The sequence below is a fragment of the Aedes aegypti genome, chromosome 1, assembly GCF_002204515.2.
Source record: "Aedes aegypti strain LVP_AGWG chromosome 1, AaegL5.0 Primary Assembly, whole genome shotgun sequence".
In the NCBI taxonomy this organism is placed as follows: Eukaryota; Metazoa; Arthropoda; class Insecta; order Diptera; family Culicidae; genus Aedes; species Aedes aegypti.
In genome coordinates, this window is record NC_035107.1 from 310790382 (window position 1) to 310810645 (window position 20264).

Consider the following 20264-nt stretch of genomic DNA (forward strand, 5'->3'; position numbering starts at 1 on the left):
AATGGCAACTTAGGCAAAAAAAGCTCTCAGTTAATAACTGTGAAAGTGCTTTTAGAACACTACGCTAAGAAGCTGGCTCTGTCTCAGTGGGGACGTTAATACCAAGCAGTGATGCATTTGAACGCGTTCAGTTTGCGTTCCAGTTCACTTTGTTGAACGCAGAGATCAAGTAGGCTTGAACATTGTTCAGTTCAAAAATATGAACCCGTGCGAGCCAAAAATTGAACCCAATCGATTCTGGCTAATACACCAACGAATTTTATGCCAAAGTTATGTTTTTGATGTTGAAAGCATCTTAGGCAGTATGATTTTTGTATTCAAGTAACTTTACGGCGTTCAACCTGTTATTTCTCACATAAGAGCTCAGATCTTAATTGTGATCTGAACGAGCCGTTCCTTAGCAACGGCTGGCTCATGCTCGGGAGTTCACCGTCTACTGCGTTCTCGTGCAAATTTGGCTCGCGTTCCGTTCATTTTTGGCTCGCGTTCAGTTCGAAATGCATCACTGATACTAAGAACAAGAAGCGATGTTGGATTCAGTGAAGAGAACTGTGGTTGATAATGATAAATTATGGTTTTCAAAACAAAACTGATAAGATTTTTTTAATTCCTTAATTAGTTTTATACCAAACATTACATTCATTACTCATATCTAGGTGATCTGTGCTAGAAAACGTTATCATCCTAACTAAATTAAGCTTTTATTTACATTTTGCATTTATCGTGGCAATAGAAGATTGGAACGATTTTTATCTAAAATTATTAATATTTTTATTCGTCATTTGTTCCATTGTTTCAACATTGGATATTCTATGTAACTCATAAGTGCAATACCAGAAAGGGAGCTTCAGAATCATTTTCAAAATTTTATTTTAAATCTTCTGCAGAGCTTTCTTGCTCGTATTACTATACAGGGTGTCCGCAAATTATCCGAACAGCAAAATATTGGAAAGACGATCCGGCATTGAAAACAATGAAAAGTCACTGTCCACCCGAGGAGGAAAGAATAACTCGACAATAACTTATGCATACCATATTTTGGTATCATACCACAATTAGGTATTGTTTAGTTATTAATACCTTATTTTAGTATTATAATGGTATTTGAAAAAAGGTTAAAAATACTTCATTTTGGTATTCGTTAGCTATTGAGGACTGCTGGAGGTATTGAACCATTATTGAAAAATTTCACTTTTATATGAAAATCCATCAAGTATTATTTAGGTATTAAAATACCTCATCTAATTATCAGCTTGGTATTTGTAGAACATGCAGAAGGTATTATTTGAGGTATTTTACCTCTTATGCAGGGCTCATTCATACCTCATTCAGGTTGTAAGTATTGGGTATGGAATACCTTAATTTGGTATTCAGTAGTTATTTTCTTCTGCTCGGGCATGTACCTTTTATAATACATCTATAAGTTAACACAAAATACAACTTTAAAAAAATCGAAATGATTGAATGTTACTGAGATAGGCAAATTTATTTTTTTTTTGGAGACGTTTTTCCTGAGGGCCGCTAGTCATACTGGAGATGTGTTATCCCTTAAACCTAAAAGAGATGAATCCAAATGTCCTATTATTATTTGAAGTAATCTACAGGTTAGTTACTTCAAGTTAGACTGGAAATAGAAAATTGTACGGTTCAAATCCAGTGAGTTCTATGGACATTCTCTTCCGTCATAAAGCTCGGAAAATAGCTCCCTTTAAGACACCTCAATACGTTTGGGTTGGTTTTGCAATTATTTGAAATCGGAAATGTGTCAAACTTACTTCTTAAGAATATAATAAGCCTATGTTTAATACCATGCAAGAATATTGAATTTGTTATGCTTGATTGTATAGAGCCATGTCTTCAAAGTTTGTACGGATAATTTGCGGACACCCTGTAGCTAGTCCATATCGGTACAGCATACAACATGGCTGGCCTGAAAATTTGTTTGAAGATCAAAAGGTTGTTCTTAGCACAAGGTTTTGTTTTTCTATTAGTAAGTGGATAAAGACATTTTATATAAATGTTACGTTTGGAAGTTTGAAAGTTATTTTTTTTCTAACATGAGTCTTAGATACTCAACTTTATCTAATCAATTTATTGGAACGTTGTGACAACATGTCCACTTCAAGGTTTCAAATAAAGAGCTTTTGATTTATGTGGGAATACTATAAGTTGAGTCTTATGAGCATTAGGAGAAATCTTCTATTTTTGCAAGCATGAAAAAAAAATCCAAACTTTTTAGCAATCTACTACAGATGACACGCAGGCTTCGTCCTTTGGTGGAGCGACCTATGTCATCCGCAAAGATTTTTGACATCCCTTAGATAACTCAGATATGTCAGATGTGAAAATATTGTATAATATTGGTCAATACCAGCAAAACATAGTAGGATAGATTGCAACTGGCGCATTTTTTAGCCTGTGCAATAATTGACCTACCCTACATGATCGCCGGTAGACAACATAGTTCCAATGGTGGTAGGTCATTTGGCATAAAGGTCGTTTGGCATAATGGTTGTTTGGCATAATAGTCATTTGGCATAATGAGTCTGAAACCAAGAATTTCTCAATTTTCGTTTTTACGTTTCTATTGAATCTTTCTGATGACACCAGGCTTGTTTTGAAGTCAATTAATACAAAATGGCACTTTATTCAACAATCATTCGCTCTTGAATAAATTTAAGCATATTAGGAAAGTTATTGCCAATAGTATTTTATTATTTATCCAGAAATTACCCATCTTTCGAATATTAATTCTTCTTTTGAGTTTCGCAACTGGAACAAATTTTTGCATTGAAGATTTTTATATATTTAGCACAAATTTACTCTTCTTTTATTTGTTCTATTTTTTCCTAAATATGATGTAACCATAATTATGGGTATGAAAACTGTTGATGTATTGAATTTCAATAAATTTCTCCTTCTTTTATGCATAGACTCTGGGGCTATATTTTTTAAGTATTTTTATTTCCAACTGACAAGAGGGCGGCAATCGATATCATTGATCTGCTCAAATTATCAGCGAAAAGAGAAATCGATAACTGCAGTTCCTTTGAACTTGAAGTGGACTACTTTTCCCCGAATGCTGGTCTCAGAATGTCGTTTCTCCGAACGCCAGTCCCCTGAATATCCCGTTTCCTCGACTAGCCCACTTTCCTGAAAAGTTTTTGGCACCCATAATTGTCGTAACTTTATACATTTCAGGGTGGTGAACGAACTGACCATCTAATATGCATCCTTCTTTATTTAATTGGCGATTCTTTCGAGTTTTACCGTCCTCAGCATTTCTGCCAACATATGTATAGCCGAGAATGACAGAATACTTCCTTCTTTTGACTGTTTATCGTTCTTTCTCGTCACCACTTTTCGGGGAAACCAGTCATAGCCGCAATAATTTTTGGCGTCCATTCTTCTATTGGTTTAAATGTAAATTTTGACTACTTTTAAAAATAAGCTGTTCTTTATATTTATACTGTATTAAATTTTATTATTTTGTGAAGCTAATTGTTCACCATTTTTATATTTTGCTGTTTTTTTTTTTTTAATTCTTGCCAGATGTGTTGTTAGAATGATATTTATTTTAGAACCTGCCAATATTCAACATATACTTTTTTTGGGGCAAACGCGTGATCTCCTTCCGAGATATGCTGAAAAAATGTTATTTCAATCACAAATTTTCCCTTCTCTCGATAATAAACGGTGTTTTTGATGTACACTTCCAAAATTAGAATTTATATTGAACAATTGAAAAGTTTTGCCAAAAATATTTTCTTTTAAAGATGTGTTGTTCATTTGAGCTATGCTATATAAAGATTTTTTTGCGTTAGAGTCTGAAACATTTTAAACGAAAAATAATCTGCTCGCGTATAAAGGCTATTTTTGCATAAAGTCGCAATGATAGATCTTTGGACTAGAGCTTTTGATATTTTGCAAAAAAAAATCATTCTTTTAGCTCTGGGACAGAGCTTGATCTGCAGCAAAATATTCTATGAGCGTTCCCTTGATGAATAACTGCGAACTTTCCTTGCCAATTTACTGTTTTTAAATATGTATATCGCAACAAGGTCATGGATACTCCGTTCTGAGATGTAGAGACCCGTCACGAGTTTTATTTAGTAATGCTCTATAATGTCACAATATTTTTTTACAATTCTTAGCTTGGATAATCTCTGAACGAACACCACGTTTAGAACCTACCTTCTTTTGCCACGACTTTATGCCAAACGACCTTATGCCAAACGACTTTATGCGAAACGGGGTACAATCGTTCTAATCGTTACATTGTTAGTGAAGCAACTAAATAGTAATGTGCAACACTTTAGTAATGTGAGATTAAAAATCGCCTCACAGTTGCAAATAGGACTTTTAGCGCGCTCTGTAATCAGCTGTAGTCCCGTAGCCTACAGACGAAGACAGAAATTTACGCTATACACGACACTGATCCTTCCGATTGCTTTATACGACCATGATGAATTCATGGCCTGGTTATGAAAAGAGGTCAACTGGGGGAGCAGAAGCAGAAAATGGCATCTGGCAGCGTCACATGAATTATGACTTTACCAAGTATAAAGAAATGCATTTTGTCAAGCTTATCATAACACGGCAGGCTACGTTGGGCTAGTCACGATGTACGAGTGTCAGAAGAACGACTTCAGGACGACTGGAAGCGATTGACGCCTGACCAAGCCCAGTGAACAAACTTCGGCCCATTAAGAATCAAGAACCTAGTAACAAAAATTGAGTGCATTATTTATTTCTGTTTGATTTCGTTTTGTTTGAAAGCAAAACACAATAATCAACGAACTGTTATATCATGCACAAGTTATTTCAAATTAATGCCCAGAGGATACCTATAATTCTGAAACCACAGAATATCACATAAAACATAGAAATGATTGGAACAAAATTTTGCGACAACGGTTTTTTGTTGTTATTTTTCAAACAGTCGTGCCAGATAGACTATTGCGGTTCCTCGGATAATTGTTTTAAACTCAATCAAGATCGTCTATATTACTTACTTTACGTGATTAATCAGTGTAAATTGCTTAAAAGGCATTAATACAGTTAGTTGGAAATGGGTCGTAAGTGAATTATGAAAAATCTTAGCAGTCGAACATCGTTTATTTTGTATTGCTTGATTTAGATCACAAAGGAAATTCTTTTAATGTGCATATTAGCGTTCAAATCAATTTCATTTTTATTTACCACGTATAAAATAATTTCTAAATGTATCTTTACTATAATTTATTTATTTATAGCTGAATTCGTGGCAGAAAATGGATTACCGAGACGATTGCGAACCGCATACACAAATACCCAACTTCTGGAACTGGAAAAAGAGTTTCATTTCAACAAATATCTATGTCGTCCTAGAAGGATAGAAATAGCTGCAAGTTTGGATCTAACAGAACGACAGGTACTTGTTCAAAATGTGCTAATATATTGGTGTTGTACTGTTTAACCCTTCAATGACAGTTGAATACAGAGCGAAACAAAAAAATCTGCGTGTCTCAAGAACCAAATTACGTATCTCTAAGTTTAAGATATCTAACTCCAGAGCCTTACTCAGAAACGTTACTAATTATTATTTTGGGACCTTATTTTCTCAATATTATACTTCATAAAAATTAGGAATAAACTTGATAATATCATCAGCAAACATGTGTGAAAAAAATGCAGTATTCAAAGCCAAAATGTTCAAATTTAATTTAAATTCAGAACATGTCTTGCATCGAAAAATTTCGAATTTTGGACGCTTTTGTTTCGAAAGCCGACCACTTGAATTTTATCGATATTTTCATATTATAAACTTTTTTATATTGATTTTAAATAAATCTTATAAGAAAATCATGTTATAAAACTTATCTCATTTAGTAACACACAGAATTTAAACTAGACATATACGATTATTTGGTTTACGAGGTTTTAAAGCAAATCACCCAGGTTTATTAAAATGATAATTGCTATTTTTTGCGGCATATAGTACCTCAAACACTTGTTCGTTTAGTTTGCTTATAAACATATACCTTGTTTAAACTAGATTCTTTGTGTACTTGCAGCTAGTTGCATAATATATCAAACTACTCCAATCTGTCATGAGACTATGGACCGACAAATCTTCACGATCAAATATATGTAGTAAGATCAGGTCCATCCCACTCGGGTTTAGATTGGGTACATTTGGTCCCTTCGTACTGCAAAAGGTACCAAAGTTTGTCAGGTCGCAGAACAACTGCAAGGGACTTAGAGGTCTTTATTTTGTCTTTGGTTAGATAAACTGTGTACATTTTTCTATTGGGTACATAATACTTTCATTATATACATTTCAATTCAATTATATACAAGCTATTATTGAAAATCAATCGTATGAAGGTTTCGGAATGATTTCGGAATGGTCCTTAAACGATTATTTGTTTAGAAACATTGAATTGCCAGTGGAAACCACTTCCCATTGCGAATCACACTGAGGCAAAAATACTTAGGTTTTCCATAAATTATGACCTATGAACCAGCAAAATTATGGTTTCATTGAACGCTTAACCATTTCGAAAATGGGATCATAAGTTTCATAAGTGAGAACTTTAAATTAGTTAAGAACCATTGCTTGAAATATTTTTTTTTAATAAATTTTTTATCACGCCTGAAATAATAGGCAAACATTATCAACGACATATTATTTTAATTATTAAATTACCATTGTGTTAATTAAAACCGGTAATTGATTGATTGACTTATGAAAGTTAGTAATGAAATTCTTCACCAAAATCATAAGTAAAACTTGAAAATTTCAACAATATTCATTGTGGCACCAAATCACACTTATTCCTTAAGAAATTATTAAGTTTTTTTGCCTCAGAGATATTTGCTCGTTTTTTTTTTTCAATAGGATTGTATGGGCGGTGTCACAGCACAGCCCCCTTTTCAGCTACCGTCGGCAAGTTTTCATGTTTGATATTAGTGTGACGTGCTGCATACATTCATGATAACAAAAATCATATCAATTTTCAGAAAAACGAGATTCAAAATTGGGTCGAAAACATAGCTGGAAAAAAAGTATCGGGGCAAAATGATCACTTTCGTAAAATTTAATAAAAACCATATTAGGGGGAGGGATGGTAAAATGAACACTTTAAGGATATCATCTTGTTTCAGATAGAAAAACGAGGAATATGCATAGGTCTATCGCATAAGATCAAAAATATGGATGTTATCTAAAGTAGCAACACGAATTTAGACTAAAATAGCTAAATTTTCACATATTTTTATCGCTAGCAGAAAATTATGCAAATGTTAATTTTACCTGCACTATGTGGGTAAAATGAACAGTTATTGGTGGTAAATTGAATATCATGCAAAAAACGTGAGCAAAACTTTTTTTTCGAATATTTTAATTGCATTAAGTGTCAGATTTGTGTTAGGCATGAGGACCTTAAGCAATAAGTACGATTGACACAAATACGATAGGCATAATGCACGTTTGGCATAATGGATGTTTGGTGCAATGCACGTTAGGTATAATGGACGGTAAGCGTAAATTACAAAATAAAAATTGAAATCGTTTATGTGAAGCTGGCTTTTTTTTATAATTGTAAAGGGCTTCATAGTCCTTTGCTCGCGTTGCTTGCTCCTGCGGGGGCGGGTGATGTGAGCAGGATCAATCGTGTTGCGCGTCGCTCGCGCGGCATGAATAAATAGTGGCGTGATTCGCGGATAGGGTTAGTAGTGTTTGAGCCTTTGCTCGCGTTGCTTGCTCCTGCGGGGGCGGGTGATGTGAGCAGGATCAATCGTGTTGCGCGTCGCTCGCGCGGCATGAATAAACAGTGGCGTTAAACGGGTTAGGCGTGAATGTATCATGGATCGCATTACCAATCGCTGGTGACTCCCAGATCTTTACCTTATCCCACTAACCCAATATCCTTTCCATGACAACTGTGGAGATGCAGAAGATTCTTCGGTCTCTAGTAACAACGGTTGTCTAGCTAACATTCATTCCCTTCCCCGATGACCGTAAGGACGTGGCCGGCACCGTTATTGACTTTTAAAATTTGAGCTCTCGATTTGTGCACATTGAAGAATGGTTAGCTAATCCCAAGCCCCATTCATTGATTCCCTGTGCAACTTCGATTGCTCTAGTCAATCACGGAGTAGCAACTACGAATTGTACGGTCATATATGCTCATGCTCATGCTCATGCTCATATAATTGTAAAGGGCTTCATAGATCGAAAGCGTGTCCTTTGAAATGCTGTTGCCTTGCTGTCGTCTCTTAATTGTGAATCCTTTGAAGTCAATTTCTAAGATAAAACTTGATTAAATGGTTAGCACAATGATTTAAAGGGCCTTCATTAGCTTTGTGGTAACTTCTGCGGATTGTATCCCGTTTGAAATAAGGCCGTTTGGCATAATTTTTTTTTAAAGGATTAAATGTTTATTTATTTTTTAAGTGTAAATAAAACTCACCGTCTATTATCGAAAGAAGGGAAAATTTGTGATTGAAATAATATTTTTTTCAGCATATCTCGAATGGAGATCATGTGTTTATAAAAAAATATGTTGAAATATTAGCAGATTCTAAGGTAATGGTCATTCCTACAGCCACGGCTTGCAAGAATTGAAAAATAAACAGCAAAATATAAAAGCTTTACTAAATTTTATCTTAAAACATTATAAATATAAAGAACAGCCTATTTTTAAAAGAAGGCAAAATTTATGATTGAAACAATAGAAGATTGGACGCCAAAAATTATTGCGTCATAATAAAACGAAAGGGCATAAAAAACTATATTCAGTATCATCGGAGTTACTGCAGTAATCAATGTGCAAAAAAAGCTGAAATTTATTTAAATTTAAAAAAAATCAGTTTTTATGCATATAATTATGGTTACATCATATTTAGAAAGATCATCCAATTTTTGAAAGAATTATGCCAAACAACCATTATGCCGACCATTATGCCAAACTAATTTATGCCAAATTACAATTATGCCAAACAACTTTATTCCGAACGGCTTTTTGCCAAATAACCTACCACCCTTCTGTGACCATACAACAAAGCCGTGTTGAAGGTAATTTAGTTCGTTTCCAAGTCGATCTAGAATCTTATCGTTTTCTTCTTTTCGTGCTCGTGTATCGTGTACAGAAAAATACTAGTCTGTTCTGTGAGTTTTTGATGTTCTAATAGTTATTTGAATTGTAGATGAAAATATTTTCGTCAAAAAATTTTGTAACAACCAGTGAAATCGTTTATGTGAAGCTGGCTTTTTTTATAATTGTAAAGGGCTTCATAGATCGAAAGCGTCCCAAGGAACAATTGGTAGCTTTTAAGATACTTACGTGTTTAATACAAGCTGCATAGCAGCAACCATTGCTGAACAAATTTTTAGTTGAATCATTAATTGAATAAAATTAATTTCAGCTTATAAAAAAAACTGTTATTCCACTTGCAGTTTGTGTTTTGAAAAAGAGCTGAATAAACCTCCGAAAATGCAAATAAGTAGCTTTTGTTCTACAACACATAAGAAGTTTAACAATTAACTGATTAAAAGCTTCTATAGGTTGTAGCCATCACTTTAGTAGAATATTGAACATTTGATTAACAACAAATCGTACAAAAATTTCAGTGTCTAATACTTAAAATGTTGACCAGCATGATTAGTAAAACTTATAAACAATGTGAATAACAGTATATGAGTATGCTCTTATTCAAGCAAAACATATTATTTCTTTTTATGTTATTTTCAAATGTTTCAAATGTTTTTCAAATCAAATCTAAGACGTGTATGTGATGGATGGATTAACGTAATGGACGTAATGGCGACGTAATGGATCAACGAGGGTAAAGTTCGAATCACATTGGATTAAAAATATCAAAATTTATTTAAATTTTCCAAATGTAGTGATCATCATCTGCGATGTTATTGATATCGTAAAAAGTAACTAATCATAACATTTTTAATTATAATCGAAGTATAAATAATAATTCAACAATAGTTACATGAAAGTGGTTACCCAACTTACAATCAAGTGTCACAAATAAACATACATAGTTAATTATTGTTGAATAATGGTGACAGCTGAAAAAATGCCCTACAAAGAGCTGAGAAGATAGTATTTAGATCCAAATTTAAGTCAATGTTCAACATTTTTCTTTGGAATGAATAATAGTAGAATCAACACTTATTAAACTTCTCCAAAGAATCTCTGCCGACTTGTCAAGATTGTTTTACTAATGAGTTGAACAAGTCATTTTTCCTTCTATTAAAGAGCCAATATTCCACCAAACAAATATAATTGTGTAAACAAATGTACAGGAGACGAACTAACGTTTTGGTTGCTTCGCACTTCAGCTGTTTCCATGTTTAACATGAACATGATTAAGAGCTGAATAGGTATTTAATAAAATCCTAATACAACATAGATATATCATCCGGGCAGGTCATCCAAAGAAGTCCAAAATAACGATTACTAAACACATTGTTCAGCAACAAAGAAGCCTTACAAAAGAGGTCACACTATAGCCAATTTTTTGAAAAATGGACAAAATATCTAAAAATTTTGTTGTATTCCTAATGTATTGCAATATTCAACTTACTAATATTATTATTATTTATCTTTATTTGAGTGGCTTTTCGCCCTTGGCGAATTCGCCACTAACTTACTAATATATAAAAACATGTTGGATACAATATTAACTGATACTTTCTCAATACAATATTCAATTATATTTAGAAAATATTTTGAATCAGTCTTCTGACATAGGATTATTGATTGAAATATATTTTATATTTGTATAATGTTTAATAGATGGAAAGAGTACGACAAATAATTAAAATATTAACCTAGTAGAAATATTATACATTTAATAAATTAATTTTAGTATAGATAGATGAACAATTCAATTAAAGTTTTAACAAGTTAAAACTTATTATGAAATTCGATTAATCATTTCAGACTGTTTTTACTTTGTGAATAAACTTTATTTTTGACCAGCATTGAAATGAATTTTCTCACTGTGCGCTATAAATAGCCGACTGAGTTCAGCTCGCATCAGTACTGAACAGCAGCAGAAGTAATGCGCTTATTCAGTTGTTGATCAGCATAGCACGTGTTGATTAGTTATTGTTGAATAGAAGCTCAAGCATGATCAATAATCAGCTACAAGAGGTTTATATTGGGCACTGGAAGGCTGATATATGAATTCAAGGATGGCGCAGATGGCATGGTATACTGCTGACGATGGGAAGGTCTCGAGTTTGAATCCAGTATTCAGGTAATTATTAAAAGTGTGGCTATATTAATTCATGGTAAAGGTATACACTGCATTTGATGTAATACACAGTGTTAGCTATTTTTAGTCATTTATTTATTTTCAATCAATTTTGTGGCAGTTGAATATAAGCTGAGATGAATGCTTATAAAGCGATTTTGAAGTTGTAGAATAAAGTCAATATACAACGACACGCTTTATAACTTCTCCAAATTTGTGTGAACAACGCCTGAACAAAGGCTTCACTTGGAAATAATTAAAATGTTGTTAAACATAATGCTGAATTGAAATGCAATAATGTAGTTTTTTAAACTAGCGTTGTTAAATCATTAATCCTTATTAAGCTAAGTGAAACCTGAATAAACATCATTACAATATATGATTACAGTCACTAAATGATAAGAAGCTTAATAATTTCGCCAGATTTGCTTGAACAATGTGTGCCTAGCAGCTGCAAAGTAATATAATAAAGCAACTATTCAGTATGTAGTTGTGAAAAATTGTTTAATAAATGATTATAAAATAGGCAAATGTTTCTTGGGGTGTCCTTTGAAATGCTGTTGCCTTGCAGTCGTCTCTTAATTGTGAATCCTTTGAAGTCAATTTCTAAGATAAAACTTGATTAAATGGTTAGCACAATGCTTTAAAGGGCCTTCATTAGCTTTGTGGTAACTTCTGCGGATTGTATCCCGTTTGAAATAAGGCCGTTTGGCATAATTTTTTAACGATTTGATGTTTATTTATTTTTTAAGTGTAAATAAAACTCACCGTCTATTATCGAAAGAAGGGAAAATTTGTGATTGAAATAATATTTTTTTCAGCATATCTCGAATGGAGATCATGTGTTTATAAAAAAATATGTTGAAATATTAGCAGATTCTAAGGTAATGGTCATTCCTACAGCCACGGCTTGCAAGAATTGAAAAATAAACAGCAAAATATAAAAGCTTTACTAAATTTTATCTTAAAACAGTATAAATATAAAGAACAGCCTATTTTTAAAAGAAGGCAAAATTTATGATTGAAACAATAGAAGATTGAACGCCAAAAATTATTGCGTCATAATAAAACGAAAGGGCATAAAAAACTATATTCAGTATCATCGGAGTTACTGCAGTAATCAATGTGCAAAAAAAGCTGATATTTATTTAAGTTTAAAAATATCAGTTTTTATACATATAATTATGGTTACATCATATTTAGAAAGATCATCCAATTTTTGAAAGAATTATGCCAAACAACCATTATGCCGACCATTATGCCAAACTAATTTATGCCAAATTACAATTATGCCAAACAACTTTATTCCGAACGGCTTTTTGCCAAATAACCTACCACCCTTCTGTGACCATACAACAAAGCCGTGTTGAAGGTAATTTAGTTCGTTTCCAAGTCGATCTAGAATCTTATCGTTTTCTTCTTTTCATGTTCGTGTATCGTGTACAGAAAAATACTAGGCTGTTCTGTGAGTTTTTGATGTTCTAATAGTTATTTGAATTGTAGATGAAAATATTTTCGTCAAAAAAATTTGTAACAACCAGCGAGTGACCAGTGAGTTAAATTTTCAGCACAGGCGGTTGGCTTCGATGCATCTTCACATTGAATTTATGTTGCAAAGATAACTATATGTACTGCCCATAATAGCATAACTGTTTTATATAGAAATTGTAGGCATTGAGAGTTCATAATTTTCTAGTACTTCTCTACATTCTATAATAATTTAACACCAACGCACATGTTACTCATTTTGCTTCCATTTGTAACAACCAGCGAGTGACCAGTGAGTTAAATTTTCAGCACAGGCGGTTGGCTTCGATGCATCTTCACATTGAATTTATGTTGCAAAGATAACTATATGTACTGCCCATAATAGCATAACTGTTTTATATAGAAATTGTAGGCATTGAGAGTTCATAATTTTCTAGTACTTCTCTACATTCTATAATAATTTAACACCAACGCACATGTTACTCATTTTGCTTCCATTGATCAGCATAAAAATATAAACTTGAACACAATTCAGGTTTGACAGTTGCTATTTCATATAGAGACTGTTCAAAGTTCATATAGAGACTGTTTTGCCTTTATTCTTCAATATGGAACTGCGCTACTTACATATTTTTGCATAACATTTTCAAACAGAGTGTGATCATTTTTATATAAATTGTGTTCAGAATAATAGTAGTGATAGCCAATTTCATACAAAATGCTCGACTTTGGCTTCTGTAACTTTGTTTCCATATTAACAATAGGCATGAAATTTTAACCGAGAAATACAAATATCCTAAATTTCATTATCACGAAATTTTAAACTTTTCAAAGTACCGGTTGAATTGTCAAGCATCAGGCAAATTCCGTTTTTTGCTCAGCAACAAAAATTGACTGGTTTGTACTTATGGGAGAAATTGTTGAAATGATGAGTGAAGAAAAATTTTAAAATCTCAGAATACAGCAGTAATTGAAGCTATTAAAACTACTATTATTTCGAGCAATTTCACCTGGTGCTAAATTTTTAAGCCGTTTTTTATTCTATTTTCAAACTATGTGTTAATGAAATTGAGCATATTTGTAGTTCTCTGTTGAAATTTCATCCCGAATGCCAACACAACTGTTAAAAAAATAAAGTGTACATCAAAACATTGATATTGCGACGAAAAAATGTGTTTGTTCAAAAATCCATATGGGCAGTGTATATGATTTATAGTTTGATTCAAACAGGTTTGAATAATTGGGGTTCTTGTGGGTTGTTAAGCAAAGCGAACTTCGAGTTCAATAAAAATTATTATGTTTCTACTCAAGTTCAATGGAATTTTAAAACTATTTAAGTGAAGAATATTTCATCGTGTTGGATTATTGGTGTTGGAAATTGTTCCAAAAACGCGTACCATATACAACTAGGGAGTGCTTTTTGACCAATAACTTAATTTAACCTGCATATTTTAGAGACTTTTAAGTGTGCGTTGATACGTGTTCGCCCTTTCAGAAATAAGAGCAGCAGTTAACGTTTAACAAATGCTATTTTGGAGAAATAATATGAGTATCGATATCGCCCAAATAAATCAAGTGCGTTTTTCTACCTTTCGAATAAATATATGAAATCTAAGAGTGTTATCCCGTTTTTAAACTAACAATATGAATAGTGTGTTTCCATTGATGTAATAATTTTGAAAACCACATGAAAAAAGCGGAGATTTGCATTATCAAACTATGAAATTTTGTTTTTATTTTTATCTCGTTTATTTTGATCCCGGAGCTTCTAGTGTTACTGTAGTTTTAAATGCTTACGGGGTAATGGCGTTCGAGGTAGTGACCCTTTCGGGGTAATGGCGTTCTGGGTAATAACGCATTCGGGGTAGTGTATATGCTTACTATGCCCCATCTACTTATAGAGGTTTAACTAATCTAGCTCGCTATCTTTTGATAAAAATATAATTCTTAAAAAAATAACCCATTTGTCCTTAAAAATGAATAGAACTCATTGATCTACATTTTGTAATTATGCATGATAGTATATATTTTGTTCAGATATAGTATTATTCTAAAAAAAATTACGAAAGTCTTAATCTCATCAGTACGAAAATCACATTTTCTCTATTTTGGCCTAAACACCCATTGCTGTTTATGAATTGTAATTCATAGATTCGCACACTAAACACGAACAAAGTAATATTTGGCCATAGTACCAACAACACTAAATTTACAATTAAATAACACATGCTGAAATGGAAATGTTCCTCGCAAATAAATCCAATATTACTTTGGTATATATTAAACTAATGTGCGGACATTTGACAGTGGACATAAAAATTATAAGTCCAATAGTTTTTACGTAGCAGTGATAAAACAGAGTAGTACTATGTTTATTTCGCTGGGTGTGTTTGTACTTTAATTTCAATAGTGTCCATCAAATATTTTAATGTCGCAAGGGATATACACCCAAGTAACAATTTCAGTGCTGTTTGATCTTAGATGTTATTTATGGTGGTTTTGTTAAAGATGTATCCATTCCTAACAGATTTAATAAAGCATTGAAATGTGCCAAACGTTATTTTCGGTAAAACCCACTTCAAAATGCTTTGTAGATATCAACAAGAGCTCCTGTTAAAACTTATTTGTTGGTCACATTTTTTGATAATAACTTGTATTTTGAAGGAGCTGTGTAGTGTCTATTAAAACCTATACTTAAAACCTCATCTTGCTTGTCTTGTCAAGGCATTAGTAAAACTTCTAAGACTACGCTAAGTCATGTTAAAGCCTTCTTAAATCTCAACTGTCTGATGCATGTTATTGGATTGCAGTCTGCGTGTGGTTATCAATATCATTATGTTGATAATGATAATCACGTAGTTAATTATGAATTATTCAGAACGCAAACATAGAAATGACAAATATTCCTCTCGAAGAATTAACAGAATATCGCAAATATTTTCCCCATACTTGCCTGAACTTTCCGTTCTAGTGGGACAACTATGCTGCACACAACAGCTGAGCTACACGATAAAAGCTTTCATTTTTCAGGCACTTATCACTTACCGTTTTCTGCATCAATAAAACCGATCAAGCACGACGGGCTTTATTATAACCATTCATTGCAATAAAACAGTTAGATACACAACGGCACAAATTTAATAAAATGAATTACAGCACAAAATTGAATCTACCGATTTATTTACCTTTTTGACAGCACTAGCTTTCCTGAGTGCATTAAGTTTAAGTCAAGGCTCCCAAAAAACCAATTTGTCTTAGTGCAGAACAAATATTCTGATTTAGGAATATTTTAGCCAGTGAGGGTTTTGCGCACGGGTTCTTAAGATCAAATGCGTTTATGAATGATTATATTGTTCGGAATAATCACCAATTGATCTTAAACCATCCCAGACAAGACCAGCAAGATTTAACTGGATGGAATCCATTTTTATTGTCTCCGTTTCGGATTGATAATTACAATATGCGTGGGAAATTCCAATTTATGATTGAGATGAGCATGAAATCATTCTGAAAATGGAATGGAGTAAAATAGTGGATAGCCAAAAATGATGTCGTAATTGTGGCGCGTTGCTGTAAATCGAAAAATTTTATGTCATTCCACTAGTAAATTTTTGTTGGCAGGAATTTCACGCGATAGTAAGGAAATTTTCTGCCACGCAAAAAATGATTATTTTAATTTATTATTATGAGTCGGCAGACATCATGATGGTTTCAATATCAAAAAAAGATTATGGTTTATAAACAAATTATTGGTTGATGTTTGTTCAATCATATGCTCTTAACATTGGTTTTATTCTGTGTATTAGGATATCGTAAAAGATTTAATACCGCTAGTTGAGCTCAATAAGGCTGTACAATAGCTCTTATGAATGATTTATAGCATACTACAAGGGTAGATGTATTCATACGATACAAAACTAAGAAGTTTAGAAACGGTTTTAAGGTATAGTCTTAACAACCTCCTGTAGTGTGGGCCTTTTCGGGCTTAACGGAGTTTTATCAAAGGTTTATTAAGGTTATTAAGACTAATAAGTTCTAAAATGAGTTTTAACGATATGGTGGTAACAACAGCTTGTAGTAAATGAAAAAACTAAAAATGTTACTTGGGCACTGTTTAAATGTGTAATAATTCCTACTCTTTTTGTAATTCGAGGGCCCTTCATTGGTCTTTGTTATACTAATCTTCAAAAACAAGTACATAAATCAACTTTTTTGCATTCGATTTTTGCTACGAGTAGTGTACGGCTTGATTAGAAATTAAACAATAGAAATTAACGGTAGGTTATATGTACATATTTTTTATTACAGGTCAAAGTGTGGTTTCAGAACAGACGAATGAAACACAAGAGACAAACATTGTCAAAAACCGATGATGAGGATTCTAGTAAAGATGATTTGAAAGGTATTTGTAGCATGAATAAACTACAAAATAAAAAAAGTTATCGCTTGTTTTTTTTTTCAGATTCTAGTTCTAAAAAATCATGTCAAGGGTGTGAGTTGCCATCTGACGATATACCAGACTCTACATCAAACTCAAGAGGCCAGAACAATAGCACACCTAATAATTGTAAACTTTCGTTAACTAGGCAGCTTTTCCCTCATAAACTAAATTCTTCAAATATTTCAACAGCTACTCCCAATTCTACAACTGAAACCGCAACCTCTTCTGGTAATGTTTTCAACGCAGACTCCAGTGTAGCTTCTACATGCAGTGTAGATGACGAAGAAGAAGAACATATCCAAGTAAAGAAAAAATCAGACAGTGTAAGTATCGCGAACCTTCAGTTTGAACATTTTTATTTTAAAGACATAGTTACTATAGTTTAGAGTAAGGTGCTGTGAACAATTTTAGACTGTGGGACACGGGTGCTACATACCCATACAAGGAGTCCCAAGTTTCTTGAAACTTGAACTGTTGCAAGCATAAGGTACCCCGAGGCAAGTGGAATCCGGGGTGAGTGGGACCTTTCGTCATAGCTCATTAAGGAAAATATTTTCAAGGGGGGTTTCTTCTAGGAAGTTGAAGATACAATAATACGAAATGTATTTTGTCCAAAGAAAATGTTACTTTTATCACCATATGCTCCATGTAAATTGTCAAATCAGCGCCATTTTCATCTTGCATGATTATTTGTTATACGATTCACGTCTTGCATTTACTTGCAAAAAATAATTGTATTATAAATCGAATAAGCATCATTGAACTACAATTTTAAGTATTATTACAAGCTGCTCACGATAAACAGGTATTTTGTTTTCATTTAATATAAAAATGTCTATGGTCTAACTTATCTCAAAATGTCTTTAAGCCGGGACCTATCAAAACAAGTACCAGAATCAAAATTGTATTCTACGTTTTAAACATTTTCCTAGAGAGTAGCACTTAAACATTTAAATAAATTATTTTTATCGGAAAAGATCAATCTCAAACAATATATTGCCTTACATTTTTTGTTTTTGTTTTTGAAATTCGAATTCAAAAATTAATAAAGGCAGAGATTAAATTTGAATGAAATGCACCATGAAAACGATTACTTTTCTATTTTTATTGAACATTATGTGTTATTTCTACCAAATTTAGTAGTTGTGAAAATAATTTCATCCCATTAAGTGGTTTTCTGTCATGCGTACAATATCAACAGAACATATTTACAATTACGTCAATTATGTGTTATTTTGTGTGTGCTACTTTTTGATTGATAACTTGTAAATGGTGTATTTTGAACCTTTTTCAATCCCTTTATGCTTTTAGTGAAATAGTTTCTATTCGAGTAATTCTTATTGAATTCTCTCATTGAATTATATTGCTGTTTGCATTTGAGATGCAAATCTTGACTAAACGTCCTCCAAATGCGGTAACACAAAACAATCGAAGGGCACCTAGCAACGATTAAAGAAATCACCGCCGCCCTAGCAAGAAAAATCTATCTTTGACACCGCATTTCTTGTGAAAAATCTTACCGCACACAGCAATACACAGCCCTAGACAGTACTTTTCCGACATACTATTAAATGTGAGATTTCTTCCTTAAGCGTTACGTATTTTATGGTTGATCCCTTATGTACATCTAAATTAAAACTCTGTATCAGCATTATACTTTGGCACCATAAAACCCAAATTACTTAGTTATTCCAATCAAAAGTTACATTGGTTTGAATTTTGAAGTGGGTTGAAAAAGACCAAACTCCTCACTAAGGTTAACAATTTTTAAAAGTTTTGATACCTTTTTAAGATTGGTCCCCCTAATTTAGTTGATAAGGTAATTTTTTTTATTCTGAAATAAGTTCTATTTACACTTTCAAAAACTCAAGTAATTTCGTATCAAATAATGCCGACATATTCAAGCGAACTTAATGACGTAACATTATGTTCGTAAGTATTTGATTTCACAAGATGCTAAACATGCTGGTAGAAAAATAATGCAACATTTCAATTTTTGCAAGAGATTTGTATCTGTGTGGAACATAAAACACTACGATCAATACTGTCTGTTTCATTCGCAACAAAACGCGCCAACTTTCGAACAGACTGGAAAAAATCGTCGCCAGCAAACCAATCAAAGGAGGTGATGTGCCGTTGTGTTGGCAAGACTGGTGAAACTCCAAATTCACAGCGGTTGCTTAGCTGGCGACGATTTTGACGACGATTACAAATCGTCGCGTCCGATAGGGTGCAAAATTTACAATATTTAATCTTTTGTAGTATATCCCGTGTCCTCTGTTTAGTGCACGTCGTGTTACTTTGTCACTATCGAAAAGTAATACAGTATTCGGTTTTCTTACAGTTGTAACTACTACAGTCGACTCTCCACATCTCGATGTTCTACATCTCGATATCTCTCCCTATGTCGATGATTGCTTCGGCCCCTTCATTCTGCATACGATTTCTCTCTCCATATCTCGATATCCTCCTTATCTCGATATCTCCATATCTCGATGTGTTCCTGATGATTTGATGTTCCCAATTATCTCTCCATATGTCGATATGAATATTATCAAAGGTTACTAGACCAAATTTAAGCGATTCAGAACAATTTGGAACAACTTCATTTCGAAGTTTGTTTGTTTATGATTTTCCTAGTAACGGAGTGATTTTCAATCTAGTGTTCATTAAATTAATGTTCTATGTCTCGACCTCTCCCTATCTCGATGGTCCCTTCGATATCGAGATGTGGAGAGGCGACTGTAACTTGATCGCTTTTTATAACCTTGTCGATGGTTGATTATTATTCTCGATTTTCTTTCCGTATGTCGATATGCTCATTATCAAAGGTTACTAGATTGATTTTAGTGATTGAAAACAATTTGAGAACATGGAATGACACATGTTTGTTTATTATTAGTTTGGTAACAGAGTGATTTTCAATCTAGTATTCATTAAAAAATTGTTCCTTTTCTCGATCTCTCCTGACTTCAATGGTCCTCCCGATATCGAGATGTGGAGAGTCGACTGCAGATTTAATATATATTATAGAGGTTCTAATGAAGTCATTAATCAATAACACGATTAAGTA

The 20264-nt window shown here is 33.0% G+C and overlaps 1 protein-coding gene across 1 annotated transcript in view; it reads left to right on the top strand.

Moving 5' to 3' along the window:
* The window catches only part of LOC5566256 (homeotic protein proboscipedia), a gene marked incomplete at its 3' end in the record, with an annotated part of 51979 nt that extends 34821 nt beyond the window's left edge, over positions 1-17158 (top strand). The window contains exons 2-3 of the mRNA XM_021838516.1: positions 5256-5413; positions 17059-17158. Of these exons, the coding sequence (XP_021694208.1) occupies positions 5256-5413; positions 17059-17158 (258 nt within the window). The remainder of the gene's footprint in view (positions 1-5255; positions 5414-17058) is intronic.
* Positions 17159-20264: the final 3106 nt, after the last annotated feature.